The 14,344-nt window shown below is 42.4% G+C and overlaps 1 protein-coding gene and 1 pseudogene across 1 annotated transcript in view; one reads left to right on the top strand and one right to left on the bottom strand.

Annotated features, from left to right (window-relative positions):
• fancl (FA complementation group L) overlaps positions 1 to 9,655 on the top strand; it is a 25,511-nt gene extending 15,856 nt beyond the window's left edge. Inside the window, exons 8-14 of the mRNA XM_070977441.1 lie at positions 2,460 to 2,610; positions 2,793 to 2,876; positions 4,682 to 4,727; positions 5,381 to 5,462; positions 7,536 to 7,652; positions 9,017 to 9,088; positions 9,524 to 9,655. Of these exons, the coding sequence (XP_070833542.1) occupies positions 2,460 to 2,610; positions 2,793 to 2,876; positions 4,682 to 4,727; positions 5,381 to 5,462; positions 7,536 to 7,652; positions 9,017 to 9,088; positions 9,524 to 9,559 (588 nt within the window). The 3' untranslated portion in view covers positions 9,560 to 9,655. The remainder of the gene's footprint in view (positions 1 to 2,459; positions 2,611 to 2,792; positions 2,877 to 4,681; positions 4,728 to 5,380; positions 5,463 to 7,535; positions 7,653 to 9,016; positions 9,089 to 9,523) is intronic.
• The window catches only part of LOC139341104 (serine/threonine-protein kinase VRK1-like), a 22,916-nt pseudogene continuing 18,114 nt past the window's right edge, over positions 9,543 to 14,344 (bottom strand).

Below are 14,344 nucleotides of genomic sequence, written 5' to 3'. Positions count from 1 at the left end.
AGAAAATCCTGAAGTGTGATTGGTAGATTACATCGTTACATGTTCTGTTTGTTCACAATGGGTGATGCCCTCCTCTGTGGCTTATATCTGGCTACCATTACTTTTACATCATGTCACCTACAAGATATGTGTAGGTCCCAGAAGAAGCTGTTCCTATAGTCCCATGGTGCATTCAATTCATTCCTACAACAATGAATGATCGTGTTGCCTGGTTGTGGTTTGTACTTCGCTGCCTTCATGTCTTCTATGAAGAGAATGCACTAATGTTACAGTAGATAGTAACAAATACTGTACATTGATAAGAAAACCATGTTTTTCATCATGAAACAACAACATTGAATGTTGTCTTGTGATTTTAAAAGCATGTACAGATTCATCATTATTTTTTGAACAATCAGTAATTCTTAATTGATTTATAAATCAGAAGCTGCTCAGGGAGAAAAGAATTGATTGAAATAGGTTAACAACAGTAAAGGGTTATAGCATCCATGTAAAGAGGAGTGAATTCTTTCAGCCTGGCTGCTTTTAAGAGCTAAATTGAGGTCAGTCAGAGATAGCATAAATAGATAATATCTCAGCTCAGATTCAGTCTCTTTCATACTTTCTTAAGCCTTCCACTCTCACTCATGTTCTTCTCACAGATACAGCAGGAATTCAATTACCAGCTCTTCATTTTTTTTTTCTTTCTGAACTGGGCCGAGCGTAGTTATCCTGAGCTGTAACTGTAATCATGCCACTGGCATTAATTGGGCTGTAATTGCTGAGGCTCTCAGCACCTGGACGATGCTTAATTGTGTGCACTGTGCTGGCACAATGACCCATAATTTTTGGTTCATTTTTTCCCCTAATTTTTTCCCTCTCATTCCATCTGTATTGCTCTCAGACACCTCTATCAGCCTTTCTTTCTCCTCTGTGTGTGCGCGTGTGTCTGTGAGCATGTGTGTGTGCCTTAAAGTTGTCACAGTTTTTACCAACTGGTCAATTGCTGTCTGCACTTTTAGTTCATTCCAGTTGCCTCAAATGAGACATGGCAGTGGAAGCACTCTGCATTTGATTATATCAAAAACTCAAATTTATGGCTCAGTGTGGTATTTAGATGTAATCATAAACCAATAATAAATTAAAGGATTCTCTGCCCTCCCGTCAGCTGTTCCTTCTGACTGTGATGAGTGCTTGAACATAAACTTAATCACAATATCCTGTTCCCATGCTGGGAGGCATTGTGTACTTTAGGTAGCTTAATTTACCCTTCATTGTACTGCTGTATATTTATGCATTCCATATAGAATAAAGTCTGCATTGATATGTCATGTGTTTCTTTTGTCCTCCTGTCCAATGCTTAGAATAAAACTCAGAAAATGCAACAAACATTATCATGGAGTATTAATTTAAGCTTGATTTCCATTACCTATTGAATCTAAATCAGGAACATGAGCTTATTTAAACAATATTTGTCATAAATGATGATGTAAAGGGCTGAATGAAATTAAATTAATATCCTTCTCCACCTCATGTAGCTCACAATACGTACATTCTTTCATCATCAGTCACACCTCTGTATCTTCCTGTTTCAATATGTAGGTGGTCATAGAACATATCTCAGCTGAGCACAGAGTGATCTCTCTGGCAAGTTATACTAACATCCATCCATCCATTATCTATACCGCCTATCCCTTTCGGGGTTGCGGGGGGCTGGAGCCTATCCCAGCTACAATGGGCGAGAGGCGGGGTACACCCTGAACCGGTCGCCAGCCGATTGCAGGGCCACATGAAAGGACAAACAAACATTCACACTCACACTCACACCTACGGACAATTTAGAGTCATCAATTAACCTAATGAGCATGTTTTTGGTCTTTGGGAGGAAGCCGGTGTACCCGGAGAGAACCCACACATGCACGGGAAGAACATGCAAACTTCACACAGAAAGGCCCCGCCTGACCCGGGGATCGAACCGGCAACCTTCTTGCTGTGAGGCACGCGCACTACCTGCTGCGCCACCGTGCCTAAAGAGCCTAAAGAGGTGCAAGCTAAAGGTTTTGCAGTGGCCCTAACAGTCCCTGGACCTCATCAGTAATCTGTAGATAGACCTCAAAAGAGCAGTGCATGTAAGATGGTCAAAGAATCTCACAGAGCAAGAAGCCTTTTGAAAGGAAGAATGGGGCGAAAATCCTGCAAACAAGAACTGAAAGACTCCTAGCTGGCAACAAAAAGCCTTTCAAAGCTGTGATACTTGCAAAAGGGGGTGTTGATAAGTACTGACCATGCAGGGTGCCCAAACTTTTGCTTTAGGCCCTTCTCCATTTTTGTTATTTCAAATATATATGAAATAACAAAATGTTATATAGCTATGTTATATAGCATCATATAGCATTATATAGCATCAGTGCTGTTGTAGCACTTTGGAATTCTCTAGTCTTGAAAGTGACCGCTGTGCTTGCTCTGGTCTGGCTTGTTAGAGTACTCTGGACCAGCTCCACAGCCAGTTCCTGCTGGTTTTGGAGTCCCTGACCGAGTTCTGGGACGTCCTGGATGAGATTGACAGTAAGACCTGGATTCTGGAGCCAGAAAAACCCAGCCGGTCCGACACCATGAGGCGGATTGCCATCGGTACTGCACAAGACAAGTCAGACAGTTCATATGTATACTATCACATACTGAGCAGTATCTTATGGGACTTCACAGGTTGACATTGATAAAGCAACTGATCAACACCAAAATATATATATAATATATATTTTTAGTCCATATGATAGCAGTGTTTTGTTGTTCATCCCTATCTATGTGTGCAGGAAACAAAGTATCCATCAAAGTGGAGGTGGATCCCAGACATCCTAAGATGCTGCCAGAGTGCTGCCTGCTGGGAGCCGAGCATGGTGGGTAGGACCCCAGAGACATGGCAACACTTGAAAGTGTGTTTTCAGGCAGAGCAAGAGCATAAGAAGCGTATCTGCACTAATACACTCAAGCTGACACACTGTATTAGAGCATGTGAAATCCTGTCCTCATTATAACGCAGTTATCAGGTGCCCACAAGGTTTGTCAATAATGTTTGTTAAGGTAGTTGTAGGAATTGCAGGTGATCGTCACGAATGAAAAGTTGACTTAACTCCACACAATAAAATTCATGTGGTCTGAGAGGTTAAATGAGGGCAAAAAAAGTCTAGCAAGCTGCTCACAAATCTTCATAATACTGTCTGGAACACATGCTGGTGACCAAAGGCAACTCAGATGACCGTTTCTACATCTGGATATTCTCAGTTTAAAAGTGAGAGTGTTTGGGGAGATTTTCAAGAGAAAACAAACTGAAACTGTGAAGGGGGGGGGGGCAAAATTGGAATTTTGAAAGTGAAGGGGGCATGTTCGTCCGTTCCCCTGTGGAAATTACGCCCTTGCTATCCAGACACTTAATTGATTGGTAAATGGCGCAAATTGACGCTAATGTTCACCAAAACTGAACTCTATGCAAAAGCACCAAATGAATCTCTGCAGATTGCAGCAATTACATTGAAATGAACTGATTTGGATCAGAAATTTTGCTTTTAGATATGCTGGTGTGACTGAGCATGTACTCCATTGTGAATCTAAAGTTATACGTTGATTATTTCATTGTGTTGTCTATAAAATGTAAAAAAAATATACTATAAAAATACAGGAAACTGCCCCACAAAATTTTCCAGATCTTGAAATTCCTGCTTTATCCAAATAAATCCCTGCACAATGTTCTGTCTACATTGTTAGAAGAGAAAGCAAGAAGCAGCAAATCCTCACGTTAGAGAAGCTACAACATGCAGATGTTTGTTAACAGGCAATCAACAGACTAATCAATGAAGTGTTTCATCACTTATGGAAAAGACTGGCCTGAGCCTCTTCATAAGGCCCATATCATTACAGTCAATGCCTAATCTGCCAGTGGAGGATCAACACAGGCAGTACAAACTCTGCCTGTGCCTACCTTTATTCAGATCAGATCAGTGAGAAGCCGTCAGGTGCAAATGAAAAAGGAATCGCGCTACTTCAGTGATCTCCACACGTCTCGACTTCAGCCAGACTGCTTGTGTTGACTATTGTCTCCCGTCATGTGAAAGGGCTCGCTTCCAGAATGGCACGTTTTCATTCTCACCACGCCAACACCAGGGCCAGGCGGTGAGCTTCGGCTTCAGCTTTCCATTTAAGTTCCTATCAGTTGTTGGCCATTGTTTCTGTAAACCCAAGGTCATGCAACTCCTAGCCTGTTGCCTAGCAATGCAACTCAAAAGATATTAAACACATACACACTTCAGCCACCCAGACGGGAGGCAGGCGGCGACCCTCAAATACGAGGGGGTCGCATAAAAATATTGCTTTTTGCATGTAGGAATAACAAATAGTGAAAGTGATGAGCGCTGCATGGAGACAAAGCTCCCCATGGAACAGAGGAGGCAGTGATGGCTCATATTTGGCAGTGCTGATGCCGCTATCTGTGGTGGACCGGGCTGTTGTCAAATAACAGATGGTGTTTGAAGGTATGCACAGTATGTTTTTTAAGACAGTCTTATTTTCTGAGGGCTCATGTACAGTAACTGTTTATCTGCAGATTCTTGGAATGTATGGAAAAAAAGGCCTGGAATTAGATTTAAGGCTTTTATTAGCAGTAGTTTACATCCAATAACAAGCATTCCCCTTTGTTTTGTTGCTGCAGAGGTGACTCCACTGAGGAATAAGCTGAACGCCAACATGCACTTGTGGTAAGGTTCTCTGCATAACCAGGTTATTTCTTAAGATCTTCAACCAGGTGATTATACAGTATAATCATTTATCGAGTCATATCATGATGACGGAAGTATCATAATATTATTTTCCAATCAGTCATAATATATTTGTCTAATTTTGTTGACTTTTTTTAATCACTTGTCAAAAACTATTTATCTTAGGTTGTATTTTCCAGGCAAACTGGCCATTTCTTGTATTGTGGCTGTTAAATGGCTTCTGGAATTAAATCAAATTTAGGATCAGTTTTGGTAGTTTTGGTCTTTTGAAGGATTTTTTTGAGCAACCACTTCTATTTTTTCACCATTACATGTAGTTATCAGTGTCTGATGAGGGAGGCCATGCATACCAGCTCCCCTGCTAAAAAAAGACGTGATTACATTTCATTTTGAAATAAAGTAGAGATTTTAATTTCACACAGGTTTTAACATTAGCCTCCCTGCATGACACATCGCAGGAAAATCTCCCTCTACCACTGTTCAGTGTGAAGCAGCACAAACGCCTGCCTGCTTTTTTACCTCTTTTTTTATACCAATGGTGAAAGTCTCCTAATCATCCCCCAGTGTCTTTGCAGTCTCATTTGCATGTGGTTAATTAGTGTGTGAAGGAGCTGTCTGTGGTCTGCTGGCAGGAACCCGGACTCCAGCGTCTTGCACAACCTCCGGGATGTTTTGGAGATCGAATTCCCGTCACCTGCCACCCACGAAAAATCTGTATGTCACACAGTTGCCCCCTTTCCATTTCAAACATGTCCATTCCCATCATGATTACCTCAAGGAGCTGTGTGTGTGTGTGTGTGTGTGTGTGTGTGTGTGTGTGTGTGTGTGTGTGTGTGTGTGTGTGTGTGTGTGTGTGTGTGTGTGTGTGTGTGTGTGTGTGTGTGTGTGTGTGTTTACATCTATGTATGCACACTCCTGTCTGTGTGTTTGTTTGAGCTTCAAGTTATAAGGGGGCGGACATACGCTATTGCCTATTTTTCCATATTTTTCTTTCTCTCTGTGTTTTGTTTTTCCATGAGGTGGGCACAAATTCTCCTTTAATTGGGTTGTTTACAGAAAAGATCATTAGAATAACAAAGATGGCAGAATTCTCTGCACTATCAAATCGCTTTAATCACGCAAAACCATTTATCTGTCTTTTTTAACGCTCGTTCTTTTTCCATCCCCTCTCTGCGGATGGGTTAAAAGGGCGTCGTGTTTATTCGCTGTCGCTGTGGTGATTAATGCCTTAGCTTCATTAACATTCAGAGGAGTGCAAAAAAAGTTGAGTTGACCAGATGTTGATTTTTTTTTTCTTTTTTTTTTTTTCTTTTTTTTACCTGCCATCCTCTCTCTTAATGGATAGCCCCAGAAAAACAGGAGCTTCTCATTACACCAAAATGCAAACGAGAGCACAGAGGAGAGTGTGTGATGATAGGACTGGAGAGAGAGGGGTGTTATGGGCCGATGTTAGCACTGGAGTTCTAACTAGAAGGTTGTTTAACACTAAGTGGTTACAGAGGCCCTGCCCAAGTCTTCAGCATCTGTAGCCACTGTCATGTGAGACAACATGCTGAATGCTTAACATGCTTACAGAGGCTTTTCAAAAAAAGATGATGTTTTTAGCCATTTTTGCACAGAAATTGTGGGAGTGAGTGAAAATGTAAAAAATAGTTGCAATTTTTTTGTATAATTGTCTAAAACTCAAAGGCAAAAATGTGACAGAAACCACACTGTTCTGAGTGTTCAGAGTAACCTTACCAGAAAGGCTCAGGACTTATTTAAATCAGTAAGCATTAAATTCTAATATTAAAGTGACAAAATAAATAAATACACAATACATAAAAATATACATATATAAAATACAACCTAAAAATACATATATATACACATACATAAAAAAATAAAACAAATACAACCATCATAAAACAAATGATCTCTTCATCTAAGTATGCTCATAAAAATGAAAAGCTTCATGTAATGTTCATGTTGACAGATGTGACCATTGATGAATGCAAAAAGAAAAAAAAATGGATGCAGTCCATCCCAGAACATATCCAAATCCACCACTCCATATGCTGCAGCTGTGAGTGCTCCTGGACCCAAGCAGATAAAGAAAAAAATAAAGTAGGCATCTGATCCACCTTTAGGAGCAGCACTGAAGCCTGGGGTGTGTTTGTAGCAGGACACACTGTCGCTGAAGGTATTGTCTTTTGAGGGAGCCAGCGTGATAGAACATCTGTGGGGAACACATTCAGCTGTTCTCCTTTAGGAAAAGGGTGTCTGCAAAAGGTAGACCAGGATCCTCTTAGATCCATCCTTCTCCAGGGGTGCAGTGAGGATGATCAGTGCATGTCTCCACTCCGCATCTGGATGCTCGTCAGTATAACAGGAGCAGCCTTCCTTTGAAATGTTAGCAGGTATAGTGCTCCACAGTATTTCTCTTGAAGATGCTGAGAACCAGGAACCAAGAATCTTCTCATTGAAGGGTGGTCACTCTTACCTACCTTCCACAGGTCACACAACGCCATTTAGATCCATTAGAGTGGAATGTTTTAAACCATGCAAAAACAAGTAGAACGACCAGAGACCGAGAGTAGTGTCCATAGTGCACGGACAAGATAAAAAAGTAATTGCACATATAAATGTACAAGAAAACAAGCTAAGAGTGTCACTTGTCCATGCAGAATTCATTGCGAGTGGTTGAATTTGTGTTACTTGTTGCAGTTGTGACTGATATTTGTGTGTGTGTGTGTGTGTGTGTGTGTGTGTGTGTGTGTGTGTGTGTGTGTGTGTGTTTATGTGCAGAGCTTTAGCGTTGAGTGTGGGATCTGTTACTCCTATCGCCTTGAGGCTGCGATCCCTGACCAGGTGTGCAATGACCCTCGCTGTGGCCAGCCCTTCCACCAGGCCTGTCTGTATGAGGTATGGCACCGCCTACAGATTTGTTCATCTTCATCAGCAGGCTGCTCAAATTGGAGCAGAGTAACTTTTTGTGTTTTTTGTCAGTGCTGTTCTTACAAACTAAATCTATGTATTTAATTAGACAAAGCAGATGTGTTGGTGAGGGTCACATTTAGAATCTGTTGATATAACTGGTCACCATGGAGGCTGCAACAAAAGATTTAGCTGCTGTTACTGAATCTTCACTTCCTCCATGTGTTCCACAGGAAGCCTCTGCTGTGAAACCTGAGTGTTTTGCAGTGACATTCACAATCAGTGGACAAAAATGTTCTCAGGATAGCTGTTCTAAAACTAGACATTTTCTGCAGTGTTCGTCAGGTTGTTAAGAAAACACTGATTTGGATCAGAACTCCGCTTTGGCTGATATCCTGAGCTTTGATATCAGTATTTGTGGAGAGAGCGCGTTGGATTTGTGTGTCTCTAGACCAAATCCATGACATTATGAGTTACCTGAGAAAAAGCCCATTTGTGTGGACCCCTGTACACTGCTGTGTGTACAGTGTTTGTGTAGATGTGGCACAAACACTGAACACTCATGTAAATACACTGAGAGACAGAAACAGCTTGAGTCTGTAGGTATTCAAAGAAATGTCATTATTAGTCCGAGAAGAGATAACTGGACTCGTCTTTCACTCGATCACTGGACACATCCCAAACTGGTTTGTGCAGAATAGTTTGGGTGTGTTCACACGGGCAACACACTGTGTTTTCAGTCAGGCCATCAATCAGTTTTTTGCATTTCAGCCTGCAGACAGCCAACCACAGTGAAATTCATTTCACTAATAGCTCTTTTTGTACACATTGCTGTAGCAGATATAAATAAATCACTACCACAGTTCAGAGAGAAGCTTTGAAACGTGATCCCGGTCACAGAAGATCAGAATGTATCAGTTAAAAGCCGGTTTTCAACCAAGCTGCCAGGAAAAGAAATAAGACTGTCATAGACCCTTACAGGGCTTTCTGCTCAGCACTCAGGTGAAGAGAGGGACCGAGGTGAACCGCTGCAGCTCCACAACACAGGACATGAGCTCCATCTGACTGAGCATTGACGACTTTGTTTATATGTATACTCTGTATTCAATGAGACGAAGCACACTGACTCTCTTTTTGAAGAGAGATAGAAAAAGTGGCAGGAGGACATTCAAAAGTTCCACATAAAAGCCCTCAAAATACTTCAGTGTCGGATAATCTTGAATATACCTTTAAAGTGTGCAGTAATAAGTGTGCATTGAAACAAGCATTATTATCACTTGACACTGACACATCTGATCCAAAGTGGTGATTTGATGAAGTAGCCTTTTTCCTTCTCTGTCCTTTTCCTTCAGTGGCTGCGAGCGCTCCCCTCCAGCAGGCAGAGCTTCAACATTGTTTTTGGAGAGTGTCCTTACTGCAGCAAGGTACGTCTGCAGCTCACAGTGACTGACAGCCGCCTTCACGGTGCTTCATAAAGGCCTTCACTGCGCACTCAATAGATAGTCAGCATACTTAATTAGCATGGCTCTATACATCACATAGCCTTCCCTTTGCTGAAAGGCTGCTCACAACAATATACTGCATTCATGCAATTTTACTGAAGCGACTCTTTGTGTGATAAAGGGGTAAGTAAAGTATGTGATACTGGATATCTGTGAATACAGCACGCCTTTGAGTCAAAGTCAAAGACGGTTTAATTTGTGCATATGATTTTGAGTGTATTTGGGAGTCCTTCATCTACAGTCCAGGCAGAAATGAGAGTCCACTTCATTTTTTCACAAAGCGATCCTTCACATCGCATTTTAGTGTAATGAACATTTAATGAACAGAAATAACGGAGGATTCTCCTTCTGTTTCAGCCCATTACTGTGAAAATGACGGCCCAGAAGTCCTGAGAGGTGGCTTTGTGTTCCTGTTGGCGACATGGGGAAACAGCTTAGAAAGACAGTGAGAAAACCAGGAGACGGAGTGACTGCTTTTTAATTCAGAGGGGTTTAAATGCACTTTGGCAAACTCCCAACAACAAAACCCAAGAAAAGGAAGATGCTCACAAAGATAAACCAGGACAACAGTCCCTTCCCCTGGATGGAAAGAGCTTCCTGTTGTGGACCACTGACAGCGGACCCCTCCCAGTTACCAAAGCTGTCTGTGCTTTCATTAAGGAGGTCACTGTCCCGCCACTGTCGCTGGCTGCAGGCTGCTCTGTGGTGGAGCAGCCTTTCGTCCCACCTTTCCCTGTATTCCATGTGCTTTTGGACGGTCAGTATGTGCTTTCTCCTTTGTGGACGGAGCTGTCCCTCTGAGGTCACGCTGAGGTCATCTGTTTTCCTGCCCGTCCATTTGGGTTTAGTGTTCTGTTAAAAAGGGTGATTCAAGTGTTTGCTCTTTTAAAACTGGGGACAGCACCAACATTCGACTGTATTATATGTGAGTAACTGAGGAAAGCTCGACTGAACTGAATGCTTGTGTATTTCTTTGTAACCTTCTTGAGAACTTGAGTCACAACAACAAATCTGAAGTTTTAAAAACATCTTTATGAAGATGCTGACAAAAAAAAAGTTGTTTTGGAGCCATTTTTGTAAAGCAGATTCAAGCCAAAACTTTTTAACACAGCAAACTAAAAGCAGTCATACATCAGGAGCCTCGTGGCTCTGGGATCTTGGCCTCACACCTGTTTAGGCTGAGCTCTGGGGCCTATTGGAGGGCCTCTCAAATAGCATGCAGGAATGGGTCTGGGTCTGGTGGCCTCCTCTTCCTCCTCTTCTTCATCCTCATCTTCACTGTCCTCTTTATAAGTCACCACAGGTTTAAGCCTTGGCCTCAGTGATATGCCGACAGCAGGCAAAACTCCATCATCCTTCTGTAAGCAAACAGCAAAAGACAGCAGATCATTACTGAGTTCACTGGATTATTTGGTTTCACTAAGTGCAGTTACATGATGAACAGGAATCTCTTGACACCCTGAATGAGTCCTGATGTGGGAGGCAAGTGTGGCCCCATTAAAAGGCTTGTTTCATTAATGAAAATTGTGGTGTAAGAGTTGTGTCCTCATCATGTCCTTACACGGTGCGTCCTGGTACTGTGTCTTCACAGTATGTATTGCATGTAGTACATACACAACCCCCCAACTGAGCCTTCATTTGAGCCTTGCTATGCTTTATCTCCAACAGTCGTATAAGTGCAACATCTTCAGGGTTTTGGCTACATGACAACTGAAGAGTGAATCAGCATTAAACGTCATTCAGTTTGGAATCTGTATTATAGAAACAAACACACCCCTTCCCTCCTCTGCCCATCCAACCACTCCTCCATCCAACAACAGAGGGTAAATGTCAACAAATCAATAATGCTCCATACTCAATATATCCCTATATGAACCACACCACTGATTGAGCAGAAGTGAAGGTGAAGCTTGTTATCAGTCTTTTTGCTGCAGTGGATCCAGCTAGCCATAGTTTTCTCAGAGACACTGAGAAGTCAAAGGTAGAGTCGCTGTTTGACATCATTAGTTGGGAGAACAGGTCGAGAGTGATCCAGTCACTTTGAAGGTTTTTGTTTTTTGGCCAAATAGTCTTAAATTGATGACATCTGAAAGAAACATAAAACAGAACTAAACTGAACTCACTGTGGTCAATACAGAGCTGTTTCAGACCTTACCTGCTGTGCCTGAGGTTTAGTGAGGGGTGGTCCTCTTATGTGCTGAGCTTGCACTGGTTTAGGCTTCATCTTCTCTTCTTGTTCCTCCTCCTCCTCCTCTGTGGGCACAGCCTTGGCTCTGGGGGACGTTCTGGCTCGTCCTGCTTTCTGCTGAGACAGCGGTTGTTTGAACGGCTTATTTTCGCATCTTTGCTGCCGCTGGAGCTCAGTTTTCTCTCAACATCCATGCTCCTTTGACCACTTGCATTATGACGTTGCTGCTACGATAATGTGTTTTAAATCCCCATAAAAGCAAACAAATGACAGCTGCTTTTGTACAGAAACTTGATCCAGATGAAACTTACTAAAATGTAGGTTATTTAACTATGTTTGACTAGTTTCTTCGAAATAATGCATGTCAATAAATAACTATAATCATCCATAAAATAATCATATATTCATGCAGCACTAGTGGGGAATGATTCAGTGAACATGCTGCTGAATGGCCTTTATCTCGGCTGACATTTAGTCTCTTCACTAAACCGCCAGTAAATGGCCACTTCTGTTTATCAAACTGGCCAGCACTTTAGCATGGAAATTAAATGACACAAGAAGAGGAGAGGAAATCAGGAGCATAATTGGAGACATCCTGTACTGTGGAAAGTGTGTGTCATCAACTTCTTCAAATTGGGCCATTTAGAGGGCGCTCGCTGGGCCCAGGGGGTCAAGAAGTGATTCTGGTGAATTTGAGGAGAATCACAGTCCTCCTCCAGCTGCAGACCTGCCCACCTTTGGTTGACACACTCATTTGGTGGTGTCAGGGGCAGGTTGACCCTCCCCTTCACTGCTGTCACTTTTCTCCACTGTGGGGTTAAGAGACTCAACAGAGGCAGCAGGAATCTTTGTGACCAAAAAAAAATCAAGTTGTTGAATGTTCACTGAATGCAAAACATGTCAAACATTCCACACAGACTCACTGTATTTCAGTGTTTGTGCATCAGACTAACACAACATCTGTCATGAACCTTTATGACTGTTGTCGTGAAGTGACATTTGGTCAGTTAACCCTAATGACAATTAATGGCAGCAGTCACAAACATTCAGAAGGTGCCATGTCCATCTGATGGACACCCTTTCAAATAAAGTGCTACCAAATGGTCCAAACAATCAATAAATGATCAAACTTTCTGTAGCAAGAGCACATACGCACCCTAAAACATTACCATTAACACATTGTCCTTATGCAATACTGTGCAGTATGTGCAGTACACACTAGCATTGACTGATTATTGTCATTTTATTGTATAGTCTACTGTATGTTTCAAATACAAGTGATCTCATATCAAATATTTAATTAAATTTTAGTTTTAACTAAACTCTCTTCACAGCTCCACGTCCTCTCTGAAATGAGGCTTTTCAAATCATCATCTTGGTGTCTGTGTGCGTGCTGGCTGAATAAAGCTTTTCCAAAACTATGACGATGGGGTTGGGGTCTATGCAGCACTGAAGTTCTGACAACAGCCTTCAGTCACCTCTCACTTTCATCATGACAGTTTAATATGCTGATATAGAGAAGCAGACCTGGTGTCACTAACCTGGATTCATGTCGATTTTGTCAGACAACGTACTGATTCTGAAATAATGATTTACAGCATCAGCGCAGCACAGCAGTAGTGCATGAAGTGTGGTGTCACTCAGTTGTCTGACACCAGAAACAGACAAATCTGTAAAAACTATATGGTGAATTTGGCATGAAACAGTGACTGGAGAGACTGAACAGAGATGAAGCAGGCTATGTGTAGCCTACAGTAACAGGTGGGGCGTGTGAAGACAACCTTGTGTCAGAGAAGAAGAATTTAAGGTGTTTTCATGTTGTTCAGCTGTTTCACTGTGGACAGAGGTTGCTACAAACGTAAGCTGGAAATGCTCCTGTGAACGTCTTAATGTAGACTTCGTCTAACTAGAACCCCAACCTCGTCATGTTCTCACCTTTCCCTTGGTGGGGGGATTTTGTGCCTTGGTGGCTGACCCCCCTTCAGGTCCTTGAGGTATGGAGAAGTCGAGTCTTCCTGTGACAACACTGGCCAACACCTCTTTAAGATGCTGGTAGTCTGGCTTATCTTGGTAGCCCAGTTTGTTCACATAACTGAGGAATGCAGCCACCTCATCTGAGGACAGGAACAGAGTGAACATCAAACAAAGTCCAAGGTTTAATTCAGAATGTTTGTGTAGCTAGATCGAGCCAGATCGATCAGACCACTTGATAAAATGTGTCATCTGTTGCACAAGCTATCATAGGTTGATTTTACTAATTGACTCTCTATTTTTAGACAGCTAGCTTCAGACCCGCTGCATCGTCAGTATGAATCTTTAAGAGACTTGAGTCATGCATCAGCAAAGGCAGGATGAACCCGAAGGTCTCGTTGTCCAGATAATACACTTCCTGGCAATGCATCTCCCACACAGAGTAGATTAGGCAAGCGCTCCGGTATGGATATGTCTTGTGTGTGTGTGTGTGTGTGTGTGTGTGTGTGTGTGTGTGTGTGTGTGTGTGTGTGTGTGTGTGTGTGTGTGTGTGTGTGTGTGTGTGTGTGTGTGTGTGTGTGTGTGTGTCATACACTGTCAGCTGCCATGCATCACACGCTGGCCAGATGACGTGTATGACACATACTGCGGGAAAACTTGCATCTCATGCACACACAAACGCACACACACACACACGTGCACGCACAGTTGATGCATACCCTGGCTCTTATCTGAGGCGGGCAGCCAGGCCTTGTCAGCAAAGGAGCACCCGGTCCCAACCATACATCACACACTAAGCCCTCACACAGGTGTGACCTCTTCTTATAAAGAGGAGAGATAAAACACGACAAACTTTGAAAGGCATGTCAATGGGACAGCTATTTAATTGGTACAAAGTTATTCAGGAGCTTCACGTAACTGAGGGAGAGATGGAGTGTTTCATTCTGGGTGGAGAAGGCTTGGCTCTGCGACTTTGGCAGAATGAGGGTTTGATCTTCGTGCAGTCTGGACCATTGTTT

Source organism: Chaetodon trifascialis, chromosome 13 (assembly GCF_039877785.1).
Source record: "Chaetodon trifascialis isolate fChaTrf1 chromosome 13, fChaTrf1.hap1, whole genome shotgun sequence".
In the NCBI taxonomy this organism is placed as follows: domain Eukaryota; kingdom Metazoa; phylum Chordata; class Actinopteri; order Chaetodontiformes; family Chaetodontidae; genus Chaetodon; species Chaetodon trifascialis.
Note: the sequence above shows the minus strand (reverse complement) of the source record. Positions and strands in the feature narration are given on the sequence as shown.